The sequence below is a fragment of the Squalius cephalus genome, assembly GCF_949319135.1.
Source record: "Squalius cephalus genome assembly, chromosome: 17".
NCBI lineage: Eukaryota > Metazoa > Chordata > Actinopteri > Cypriniformes > Leuciscidae > Squalius > Squalius cephalus.
In genome coordinates, this window is record NC_137138.1 from 11,705,807 (window position 1) to 11,719,298 (window position 13,492).

The following is a 13,492-nucleotide window of genomic DNA, read 5'->3' on the forward strand; positions in this document are numbered from 1 at the left end:
CTTCGTGGTCGGGTTTTGGACAAGAGACGCTAAAACGTGGTCGTCAGGACATTCTTTTCTTGCATGGATGTTAAATAGCTCTGTTTAAAAAAGTGATTTCATTTCACAATAGCTATAAGCCAATGGTTTTCGTTTATTCATATTTTGCTTTTAACTTTGAGTGACAGATGTCGTATTAAATCAATTTTTCTGAAATGTTTTTCTACTGTCTTGAAATGACATTTTTGTATAGCCTACGTTTTATACAGAGAGAACAGAGAGTGAATTTTAAGAGGGAGCGGGTGGGTGCGGAATAGAACCTAGCGAGAGCGGGCCAGAAAAAAAAAACTGTCCCGCGCAAACCTCTACCCTGTGCGTTAAAAAGTGATGGCGACGAGTCTTGACCAAGCGTTAATATGTGACGATTTGGGAGTGAGAATGTGTTGCACATAAAATGCATCTCTTCTGGGAATCTGGACCAAAAATATTTTTCATTAATACTGCTGCACTCACTCTAAAGTCTATTGGCTATTTTTTTGGCCAGCTTTTTTGCCAACTTTGTTTTAATAGGAAAACAGCACTCATCAATCTCTATTTATGAGGTATTTAAATGTCAGGAAATTACTACCACCCTACAACTGATGAAGCCATTCAGATGAGGATAAATGGGAAAAACACATCCTGATGATCCAGAATAAATTCTTCAATGTTCTTATCTGTGTGTGGATGATGAAGAAGATAAATGTTATATTGATCCCAAGGCAATATATTTCCTAGCACAGAGAATGTGCACGCCATGGAGACCTAATTTGCAGGTCATAAAATAACTCTAGATACAACTAACAAACATGCCTAAACATTGATGTTTTACCAAATAAAAAAATAACACGTAGTCGCAGAGGTGTATTTCACTGTATAGGTAAGAGTGGATTGAATGTAAGCCTTTGTGATTGACAACACAAAGAATATGAGATCACAGTGGGCTTCAGTAATGAGAAACAGGAAAGAACATGGTATAAAACCCAAGACAAGTGTCTGTAACCAAAAGCCAATATTACACAACAACACGCACACACACACATGCGCGCACACACACACACTTCAAGAACAGACACATTCACATTGTCAATCTGTCTTCAAAACAGACAGCCTTGAGGAGAGCTTCTGTGATGGAAATTGGAAAAGCTTGTGTTGAGAGATTTCTGACAGCCAGTATTATCTAGCTATAAAACCAAAACACAACCCAATATTTTTAGTTAGAAAATCAGAAAATCAATCAGAATATTAGCCAATATGTTCAAGACATAAAATCAGAATATAACCAAATATTTCCTAGCTATAAAATCAGAAAATAACCCAATATATTTCAAGCAAAGAAATCAAAATAAGCCAATATTTTTTAGCTATAAAATATAATCTAATAGTTTTAGCAGGAAATCAGAATATTCAGAAAAATCACAATATATGCCAGTATGTTCTAACTATAAAATCAGAATACAACCTGTCTAGTAATAAAATCACCAATATTTTTTTGTCCAGTGTGTCCAGAATTTTCAGCCTTGGCCAAGAACTCTCATTTCATTGCATCACTAATTCTGACTCTTTCCATCAGCTCTTACTATCAACGAGGCTACAATTCCTCTATGTTTCGATTTCAATTGTATTGAATGCATCTCTGACATGTACAGCTGTCTGACAGCAATCACTCAGTTTCAGACGCAAATATGGTGAATGTACCTCCAGGAAAGATGCCTCTTGTTCCACTTATTCTGAGGAGCTAGTGCTCGCTTTCTTCTGCCTGCTGACATCTCTGGCTCTGATAGATCTGGCAGCGAGCAGCGAGGGGTCTTCATTAAGCCCAAGGTTGCTTGGTCTGCAGGGAAACACATACATGCATAAATACAGACCCAGACACATGTGCAGCATGCAGATGGATAGGGTGATGCTTTTTTATTTCTGTCTTCTGTCTGACTTCAAAAGAAAATCTGCCAGCTGCAGTAAGCCAGATGGACATGAGACTATACATTTATTTTTAGAAATATTCATCTCTTAAAACATCCAAAAATGCAAGGAGAACAACCAAGGATAACATGGACCAGAGTTTTATTATGAAAATAAAAGCATGTACTAACCTAGCACTCCAGTTTCCTCCAGCCCTCCAAACCTCTGCATGGCTTTGATGGCTCGTGTCAGAGCTTCCTTGGTCTGTAGCTGTCCATTCACAGGATCAGGGGGTGGGAGATACCCAAACTTGCTCAGCCAATCCTGTAGTAGAAAGCAGGTGCTGTTAAAGAGCACTGTGTCAAAATTAGTAGATGCTTTCGCTAAAATTATACATTTCTGACAACTTGCAGATACTTGCAGTGCATTTTCATGCATTCCTCATCAATTTTGTATAGTATGACGTGATGAGGGCATGAACATGTACAGGGTTTAATTGGCTAAAATATGAGTATATTTGCGATTTCTAAAGATGGCAATCTTATCAGTTTGTTTCTTTTATCACAATATCATAATTAAGTTAGCAGACATTTAAGATAACAGATGTTGCACTTTTTGTCTTGTCTTCAAGTGCAACTTCTAAAACTGGCAATTTATTAAGAAATATCCCAGGTGCTTTCTCAGGTTTTACTAATTTAAAAGTTTCAGTTTTCATTGGTAACCACGCCATACATTTTCCTATGTCCTCAATTTCCCTTTCCATCCTGTTAGTTGTTTATAAATCTTCAACTTTCACAAAAAAAAAAAAAAAAAAAAAAAAAAACCCATTCATTAATGACATCATCCTTCAGGCAGTGACATCATTTCTGGAGAGCTAGAAACAGCACACACATTAGTAAATATTAGCAATGGATTTGACGAATTCTGTGATGTAATGTTTTTTAGTATTTAGTGTTTGTCTCACGCTAAAACAAATGATAAAACTACAGAATTCAGTTTGATGCGAATCCCCCTCAATGTCAAGAGTGGTTGATCAGACCTCGTGAAATCACTACCACAGATTCTAAAGAGACAATCACCATCTCTTACAATCCCCCACTCACTTTAAGTTGACTCAACTCTGCAGCTCATTTACTTGACATTGATGACTATTGCAATTGTGCTGAATGACTATTAACAAGCATCGATTTAAGTTGAAAATCAGGGTGATATTAAAGATTCTGACACACTCAAGCCTGATTTTTTGTTCTCCATTATTGTGCATTATGCCAGACTATGTTGACTTTTAATGTTGTTTTGCCAGTCAGATCAATATCTGAGACCATCTCCTCACAATTCAAACAATTCCATTAGTAAAGTTGTTTTGTGCCAGTGTAGCAAACTCAGCAGAGCATGGAGGCGTCCCAGCTGCACGTCAGTTCAGGCCTGCGAGCAAACTGTTTGCGTATGGACTTAATTTCATATAGTATATTGTGCTAAAACACAACGCCAGTGCAATACGGTTCATTAAAATGTATGATCTCTGAAAGGGTTCTCGCTTGATTAATCATGCCACCTTCATTGTCTAGAAAAACAGCATTATGGCTACATTAATTATACGAGCAAAAGAGAGCGATTTAAAACGTCAAAGCTGGCTGACTTAAGGCATTGATGACGTGGGCTTTTCCTTTAAGGGCCAATAAAAGAATGAGGATGTGCTGTGTGTGGACAGACCAAGGTCTTTCAGAACAGGAGCACACAAACTAACCAATTCACCTCAGTGTAACAAATGATGACACTGACAAGCAAAAGAACTAGAACATCAGGTACAAGAGCTAAAAACACCATCAATATTGCATTCGTGCTCTGTCTTTGAATCTGAAAAAGAGTTGAACTTGAAAAGTTCAGTTCTTGAAGCTAACCTTTGTCAAGCTCCACACTCAAGTTGTAGCATGCTTCCTTGTAACAAGCTAGAGAGTAAAAATTAGGAATCACTTCAACGTATGAGTCAGAAGAATAAAATAAGTGTCCAAGGGACATGCGGATGAGTGGGTCGACATGGAGCACTAACCAAAAGATCTGACTTACAGGAATAGCTCACCCAAAAATGAAAAAAAAAAAAAGATTGAAATGATTCAATTGAATTAATTATAATTCGTTCCAAACCATTTGACTTTCTTTTCTGGAACACAAAAGATGTTTTGAAGAAAGTTTGCACTGCGATTTTTCTTTGCTGTGAACAGTATGTTCTTGCTGTCAAAGAAAAAAAAGCACCATAAAAACTGGTCCATATGACCATTTTAGACAGTTTGGTGGAGCTAGAGAGTTATAAAATTATTGTTTAATTGCATGTAAAAAAGACAGTGTGAAGTCTGACAAATATATGCTTTTGAGTTCAATAAAAGAAAGAAAATCATACGGGTTTGGAACAGCAAAAGAGAGTAATTATAATTAATAAATAATTAACTATGTGTGTAACAAAATAAATTCCAGAAAAGAAAAAAAATCTATTTAAAAAAATAAAATAAAACAACAATAAGTACAGTTGTAACGTGTATGTTCTGTGTTTCCCTCTTCATTGTGTTGTTGGTTCAGTCCCTGTGACCTAGTTTTCCCCAGTCAGTGCAATTAGTAATTTCATTCACCTGTGTCCTGTTAATTACCTGATTAAGTTCCTTTGTTTGCCCTTGCATTTATACCCTGTGTTCTCCCTCATTCTTTGTCTGTTCTCGTCTATGTTATAGCATGTTATGTTTCCTGAGTTTTTGTTATTAAAAATTTTTTTTTTTCCTGTTCCTCCTCGTATTCGTGTGCTTGCTACCACGTTACGTGACAACAGTCTAGACCCAATAATATTGTAATAAAATAAAATCTAAAATGAAAAAAATTCCACTGCAGGTTATATTTTAGTAAATTATATTTTAATAAATTCAAATTTTATAAAATAATAACATAAAATAGATACACTATATACTAAATATAAATTTTTATAATAAAAACAAAGTTACCTGAAATTTGAGCAAACAGGGACTTATCCACAACCCCAAACAAATTTTTAACATTATAAGAAATTTGGACAAGAAACCCCATTTTACAGAATGTGATTTTGTAAATGATTTCTAATAAATCACAAAAGAAAGCAAAAAAAAAAAAAAAACATTACCCACAGCTTAAAAGTGCTGTACAGGACTATATTAACAAGTTGTTATTCATTACGTGGGTTGATAAATCATGGTCCTCTTCAGCTATGCTGCGCTGACTGCTGCCTAGTCTGTTTCCCTCCTCGCTACCAGCTGACACAATTTGTGTGTTGACACACTGTCCAGCTGTGTAAAAGTGTGGAGAAGATGCTAACTCTCTTTGTGTGAGCTCTTTTCCCGCTGGCTGAAATATTGATGCACGACGAGCCACTGTGCGTACTCAATATCTCATATCTCCTACGCATACATACACAGTATCAAGTACCAACACAGATTACTCACACTGACAATCTCACACTGTTATCAGCAGCAAAGATATCTAAAAACTCAAAGTACAAGTGTCCACTGTTCCAGAGAATAGGACAACTTGCTGTGTGATCATTAAGAGGGCATCCTAATACTATCTTCGGTTAGCACACATCAGCATTGTTATTATAATTATCTTCATGCTAAAATCATCAGATAGGCGAGACTGGTGGCAAAATCTATCTGCCGACATATGTGCCAATACTAATAATAAGGGTTGCATGACAATATTTTTTTAGTTTATTCAAGCAACATATTTTATATAGAATTTTGTCATCCACAATGTTCATATTGGTGCAATCCTTACAAATAAAATCATTAAAGAATGACTTCAGTCTTCAATAGCTTCAGCTATATACCTTAATTAAATAATGTTCATCGCATTTCAACCTTTCAATTCAGTCATACAATTTTTATATCACTCATAAAACAGTGTTACAATTGCCCACAACATTACAGCCAAGATAAAATCCATTAAAGGAACAAACAGTATATATGCCATTCATGCTAATCTTCAACCAACAACCAAGAGACAAAATAGATATTAGAAGTTTGCATACTACCACACTTCTTTGTCTCTCTCTCTCTCTCTCTCTCTCTCTCTCTCTCTCTCTCTCTCTATGTTATAAATCATCTTTTCTTGCCTTTACTGGATACATAACAGGAGCTTCTAGAGAAAAGGAGGTTGGGGTTTTCAGGACATGACACGGGCCAGATTTGTCCGCACAAGTACGCTATCAGCCAGGCCCCTTAACTGACAGAGCTATCAAATTTAGAGAGGACTGTCATCTCACAACCTTTAATGGTTAGGGGCGAACTAAATAGAAGTCAGAGACGTTGAATGCTTTACTGAGGCACATTTTCCAAAAGACTCAAAAAACTCTTTCCAAAAAACTCAGCCAGGCTTGCTGGCTTTGATCAAGTGCATTACTGAAAAAGATGGACAAACCCTGGAGGTCCGGAGGTGATGATGAGAAAATGTGTTCAATGGTGAAGGTCAGTGTTGAGCGGTGCTTAGAATCCTCAAGCATGTTATCTGTCTTACTATGAATCAGTGGAAAGCTAGTGGAAAGGTGAGGCTTCTCTTCACATGAAATTCAAAATTCACTATGAATTGTTTAGCATAGGGCGGTAAGAATTGTCAGAGGTATATTAAACCTTCATAGAATATGAGCGGAGAATCGATAAACTTAGACAACGCTGTATAAACCTGAAAATAAACTACAGCACAGCTTTTTTGGCTTTGAAACAGTCCCAGCTCGGTGTATCAAAGACAGTTCCAGTCTCTTGGTTGCACAGAAGACTTTTACTGCATAGATTTATAGCCCTGACCTAACTGCGCCGAACTCTGAGAATTCTACAGTCAATTCTCTATGTTCCTCCTCATCCCCTATGAGGTGTCACGGATCATTATGCCACACTGAGAAAGGTTAACAGACTAATGCGCCGCCGAGAGGCTAATAGTCCGGGACGTCAGTCAATGGCAATATGAATGAAAGGTCTTTTCACAAGGAAAGATTTCAATGAGTGGTTACAGTCTTGGAACAGGAAGAGCAATTTTTTTGCCATTAATTTGTAGCATCTGGACCAATCAGACACACACAAATGATTCATTTATTTAATGAATAATCCAGCAAACTCACTCTCCCAACAAAGGATTATGAAACTTCCCCAAAAACTAACATCCCAAATGAAGCTAACACACTGGCAGAACCCGGTTTCCTGTTACAGGACACATTGAGACTGATAAGAGCTTTACGACCCAAAGGAATTTCCAGAGAGCTGTGACTCTAACTTAATTCTCACTGAGAAGGAGAAATAAACCCTGTTAATCCTATATATTCTATATATAACCACTTGAGAAATGTGTAAACATGTATCTAATTTTCCCACCTCATGATTTTCCTTTTATGTGGTTTGGCTTTTGTATTCTTGTAAACTCTTTTGGGTTAATGTTTCAGACTTTGCATATTAAGGTTAACCAAAATCATATGTGTGGCATGTTTGGTCTCTATAAACTCCAATCTTCATTTCCCATTTGTTCATTTGCATTACATTTTGCTAACTTTGTGACGCATTAGTATTATAAGCATCTTAAAGATTCTTGTGTTAAACATCCAATCAAACTACATGTTCAAAGGCCTGCTTGAACAATAGGTCGTAAAAGAATTTCCCTCCGATGGAAAACATGTCTTATTGGCTCAAACACCTCCAGAGGGTGTGACATCTTTACGCTTTAAAAGTCACTGATCACAAGATCAGCTCTCTCTCTCTTACTCTTTTCTGGAATCCTGATGTGAAGATGATGCTGAACTAGAAGTTTTCTAAGGACCCCCAAGCTTGTGCCAAGCTGAGGCCTTGTCTTTTCATTCACCAAAGATACTCTGACTACCACTGGTTCTCTCTCATCAAGACCACATCAGCAAAGGTCAACTGGAGCCTAAACAAATTGCATCAGGACAATTTAATTCAAATGGGCGAGACATGCAAGTATCAAACTTAGTCTCATTATTTGGTACATTAAGTATCTTTACCCCTTTTTAAGAAGGGCGTGTTAGAACTAAACTGAGGGTTTGCTCAAGGCTGTTGATCTGCTGAATTTCAAACAATGCTATAACTTCTTGCTTTCCAGTATTCTGCTTCAGCTCTCTATCCCTTGGTAAACTGTATGTATGTGTGTGTATTTTAGAGTAGTTTAAGTGTTTAGACTAGTTAATAAAATCTTGTTCATGTCACACGTAAAGTTGTCCGTGTCTCAAGCTCATAACTGGAGTCACTAATCATATAGATCTTGACTACTGCTCTTAGTAGTATTGTAAAGTAAAAAAGACATTTCCCATGCCCCGGAAATGTACATTTCTTAGAATTAATAAACAATTAACCTTGAGTGTTCACGGGACAAACAGGTTAATTGATTGTAATATTAATTTACAACATTAAGTTAATTATATTAACTGATCCAAATATTCATAATCAATTATAACAAGTTATTATTGATTATTAATATTTCATAGAGCTAATTTGCTACAATGTTTTGTCTTAAGTTAACACCTTAATGCATGTGGTAAATTATATATATATTTATTTATTTACTTTTTTTAACAGCATTAACATTTATTCAATAAGCTCATCAGATATAAATACTTACAGGACCCATCAGAGATGATTGGAACTGATTGGTTCCACATGTACACAAATGGCACAGAGCACCTAATATCATTAAATGATGAAGGAAAATCTACAAGACTGCTACAGTCCTACTACAGGACTTTAACAAAAGTTAAGTCAGTTTGTTTTTGAATAATATAAAAAAAGTTGCATACATTTATGTTATGAGTGTCACCTACACAAATTGCTGAACCTAATAATTACGCATTTTTTTATATAAATGTGCTAAAGCATTAACTACAAACAAATTGTGAGATAAATTACAATTAAATATTTGTAAAATATTTGCAGACTTTTGTTTATCAGAAAACCTGACCTTTGAGGCATTTCTGAAAAATATTTTGCTTCATTCCTTTCTTGACATCTTTCAGAAATGCATTAGGATAAGTGACAAAAAAAATTTGGCTTCTGGAAGAATTAAAAACAACAAAACAACACCGACTGCTTAGTTTTCCTCGAAGTCAAAGTTTAGCATTTATCTGTATAGCAGTCAGTCATTGTACGCCATCTGCCTGCCTTTCAAAATCTGTCTGTGTTGCTGGATATTTCTGAAAGATGCAGGAAAGGCGGCAGCATGTCCATTTCTTCAGCTTCTTTTCAGAAAAAAATTGCCTCAGAGTTTTATTTCTGAAAAGAAGCAGAAGCAACAGACAAGCTGCAGGCTTGATTTGGGCTATATTGTTCAGAGAGTATGCAAACAGTTACGTTTGTGCTCTGCGTTTCACCCAATTTAAGAAGTGAGTATTGAACACACACCCTGAGCAGTGGGCAGACAATTTTTGCTGCAGTACCGGGGTGCGATTGGAGGTTAGGTGTATTGCTCAAGGGCACCTCAGTTGTGGGTAATGTGAGTGGAAGAGAGTGCTGTTGATTCACTCCCCCCACCTACAGTACATTTCCTGCCGGTACTGAGACTCGAACCTGTGACCGTCGGGTTACAAATCTGACTCTCAATATATTTATGTTATATTTCATGGCACGTCGAATTCAATATATATATATATATATATATATTGAATTCGACGTGCCATGAAATATAACAGAGAAAAAGAAAAAGAAAATTTTGGTCTTAACTATATAATAATTTAAATGTTGGCTGCAAAAGTTATAATATATTAATATTATATTATTCTTTATATTAATATTACATATCATGTTGTAATATTATATATCAATAAAAATAATAGTCAATTATTCATTAAATTAATATATTACATTTTACAATATAGTTATAAACAGTTATTAAAATATTATATATACACATAACATTCAGTAACACTTTAGTTTAGGGTCCATGTCTCACAATTAACTAGCTTATTAGCATGCATATTACTATTGGCTGTTTATTAGTATTTATAAAGCACATATTAATGCCTTATTCTGCATGACCATATTCTACATCCCTTAATCCTACCTAATTAATACCTAAACTTAACAACTATAGCTATTAATAAGCAGTAAGAAAAAAATATAGTTGTAGTTATTAGTTAATAGTGAGAATTGGGCCCTAATCTAAAGTGTGACCTAACATTCTTCTCTCTCTCAATAACTAAAGTTTATCACAACCAACATTTAAATGATTTTATTTAGAAACAAAATAAGTGTATATATCATTAGAGTCTCTTTTCATGCAGTGCAACAATAATACATGCAAATATTATTAATAATAAAAATAATAAATTATGTTGCACATTTTTAATTCATTTAAAATAATTATAAAAAATACTTACAAAAATGTGAATTTTTACAATTCAATTACCGGTACAACCTAATTTAGAAAATGTTTTAATTTAGTTTCTTTTTTTAGTTAGGACCAACTCTTCCTGCACACTGCTCACATCTCACAGCAGAGAACATGAGTTCAAAGGGGGAACAAAAAACAACAACAGTCCTCTTACTGGGGGATCTGCAGATCAAACCTCCTAAATGTCACAGGCCAAGGGCTGATCTAGAGCTGGACAGGTGGAACTTCCATGGGACTTAACCTCTAAAGTTAGCTGACTTTGTAGCAAAATAGAAGCAGAGGGCAGAGCAAACACAAAGGAGCTGTAATCCCTATATCTATATGCTGGTGTTCTTCTCACTATAGTCACAAACTCATGAGCTGCCAAATCTCACCTCTGCAGTGTGTTAGTAACTTAATTTGGATTCTAAAACGGTCTCTAATTCCTTCATAAACCTAAGCCCAGCAGCACTAATCCATATTGTCAGACAACATGCAACTGTGCATGATACACTGAAAACAACAATACAGAGAAAAAAGGCTTATTCTCTCCATACCTCTCATTCATATCTGTGCGTAAAACATGTACGCACATTTCACACAGAAATAAGCCTAAATATGATGTCCTTTGAACAGCTCACAATTGATTTCAATAGAGTTTAACATTAGCATGTGGCTAAGCTAACCACATGGTATTCTAACAAGCATAAAGTTACCTAGGATAAACAAGAATTAAAAAAAAAAATGTTGTTGTCGTTGTTGCTTGTCGGTATTGAATGAAAAGAGGAAATTTTTATACAATCAACATTTCTCTTACCTCGTCTGCAATCTTGAATTTATTTTCTTCACTGAAAAATTGAAATAAAATGAGGTGTTTTTAAGAGGTATCATTATTAAGACGCCCACATCTGTGGATCAGCTCAGCTCAGCTCTTTTCTCCACATTCGTACCTGTAGAGGACAGGTTGTGTGGAAACACCTTTATAAAGCAGATAGTTTGGGCATGTATTATGCTAATTAGTGCGAGCATGAGCTCCCTCATCTACAATAATCCAGATTCATCAACATTAGAATGAGGCTAAAATAAAAATTTTGCACATATGGACCTGTTTACAGAATTGTACATGATAATTATTTTTCTGCTCACATAAGTTGAGAACACTTGTGCGATTATTGGTGAATGAGACCCATTGACTTTTGCTTCTTCACAGCTGTACATTTCATTTAAATCAGCATGCTCTAATAATCAGCAGCATTCATTACGCCTGGACACATAGAACTAAGATGGAGAGAAAACGATTATGAAAGAAAGAGAGAGCTATAAAGTATTGCTGAATAAAGTGGATGCTTATTTTATTAGTGGTGCTGATTATTTTCTGATGTTCAACTATATTGTCTTGTCAAAATGTTGGCTCACAACTCTATCTAATTTAAGATGTTTGCACAGCAGACAAAAATAGGGATTTTTTTTTCTTCTTCTAGGGATCATAATATCAGAGATTTTTGACTTGGGCTAGTAATCAATTTAGTAACGTCCTAGCAACACCTTAGTAACCACCCAGACTGCCTCAGCGACAGCACAATGTAAAAAAAAAAAAAAAAAAAATCTACACCATACAGACAAGTAGGAAACAGATTGTATAGGAGACTTGACTAGTAAGCAATATAGTAACACCCTAGCAATGCCCTAGTAACCACCCAGACTGCCCTATCAACAGCATTCAAATGTCCTAGTAACCACTCACAACTGCCAAGCACTGCCCTAACAACCACCCAGAACACCCTAGCAATCGGCTTTCCCGGGGCCTATTTAAAACGCATGTACAATCAGATTTGATCTTTAAGGAATAGTTCTCCCAAAAATGAAAATTATCCCATAATGTTCTCACCCTCAAGATACATCGGTTCAGAACTTGACTTGTGAACGCACGTACGGCCGTTGCACAGATGCTTTCGTTATAATTCTGTCACTGAAGTTAATTAATTAATTATATTATGATTTCATGAAAAAAATATACATCTAAGCAAATGGTTAGAACTGCCTTAGCAACCACCCTGAATGTCCTAACTGCCCTTGCAACCACCAACAATCTACCAACTACCTAGCAATGCCCTAGCAACCATACAGAACAACCTAAGAAACATATAGCAAAACTTTTCAGTCATCTTGTATTCAGAAGTTTTCTCATCTTTCTTTCTTTTTTATACCACCATTACTGGTGCCTTTTTTGTGACTCTATTCACATTATTTCAGTGCTTTGCCAACTGAGTGATAAAGAGAGAGGGAAACTGAAATAAACTCTGTTTTTGACCACTATTTTGCCCATTCACCCTCTGATTAAAGAGCATCTGATTAAAATGCCCACATTACCATGTGATGTCCATAATTAAATTTGGGTAGAGCTGTCATCACAGGGGGCGCTTTCATACGGAGCTTTGAAAGGTCAAGCGGGAGAGTCAAATGGCAGGACATTTCCCTTGTCCTTCGCATGGCTTCCGTGGAGAGAGTCACAGCGGACAGTCAGCTGCGTCTCTCCGGTGAAGAGTGCCATTGTCTCTGACTGATAGGCAGTATCTAAACACACAGCAGCTCAATCCAGTCTGCTGTGTCCAGTCAACCGGCTCATTTGACAAAGCCCCTTCATCTCTCTTTCTGAGAGGAAGTGAGTCATTAGTCGGGATCTCCCCAGACACTGACATCCCTGTCAGGCTTGTCATCATGTCTGCTCATGGATACAGTGAATAACGCTTGTTTACAGAGCTAAATGTCAGGGAAAGTGGCTGATGAGCGATATTTTCAATCTACAAAATTTCCATCACAGTGACTTCGGCAGACCTGCCAGCACCACATAGACATAGGTCATGTTTCTTAACATTGGGGTTGTGACCCCCCAAAATTACTGTTTTAACTGAATATATTTTAAAATGTAATTTATTTTTGTGATGCAAAGCTGATTTTTCAGCAGCCGTTACTCCAGTCTTCAATGTCACACGATCCTTCAGAAATCATTCTAATATGCTGATTTGCTGCTCAAGAAAGATTTCTTAATATTATCATCAATGCTGTAAACAGTTGTGCTGCTTGATATTTTTGTGGAAACCATGATACCTTTTTTTCAGGATTCTTTGATGAAAATAACAGTATTTTTATTAAAATGTCTTTCCAAAAATCTTACTGACCCCAATCTTTTGTACAG

General features: G+C 36.1%; 1 protein-coding gene across 2 annotated transcripts in view; it reads right to left on the minus strand.

Moving 5' to 3' along the window:
- Nucleotides 1–13,492, minus strand: part of mmp17a (matrix metallopeptidase 17a) — a 97,551-nt gene that overhangs the window by 38,797 nt on the left and 45,262 nt on the right. For both annotated transcript variants that reach the window (XM_079898667.1, XM_079898666.1), the window contains 2 exons: nt 2,112–2,244; nt 1,717–1,852 (listed from right to left, as the gene is read on the minus strand). In XM_079898667.1, coding sequence (XP_079754793.1) covers nt 1,717–1,852; nt 2,112–2,244 — 269 coding nt within the window. The remainder of the gene's footprint in view (nt 1–1,716; nt 1,853–2,111; nt 2,245–13,492) is intronic.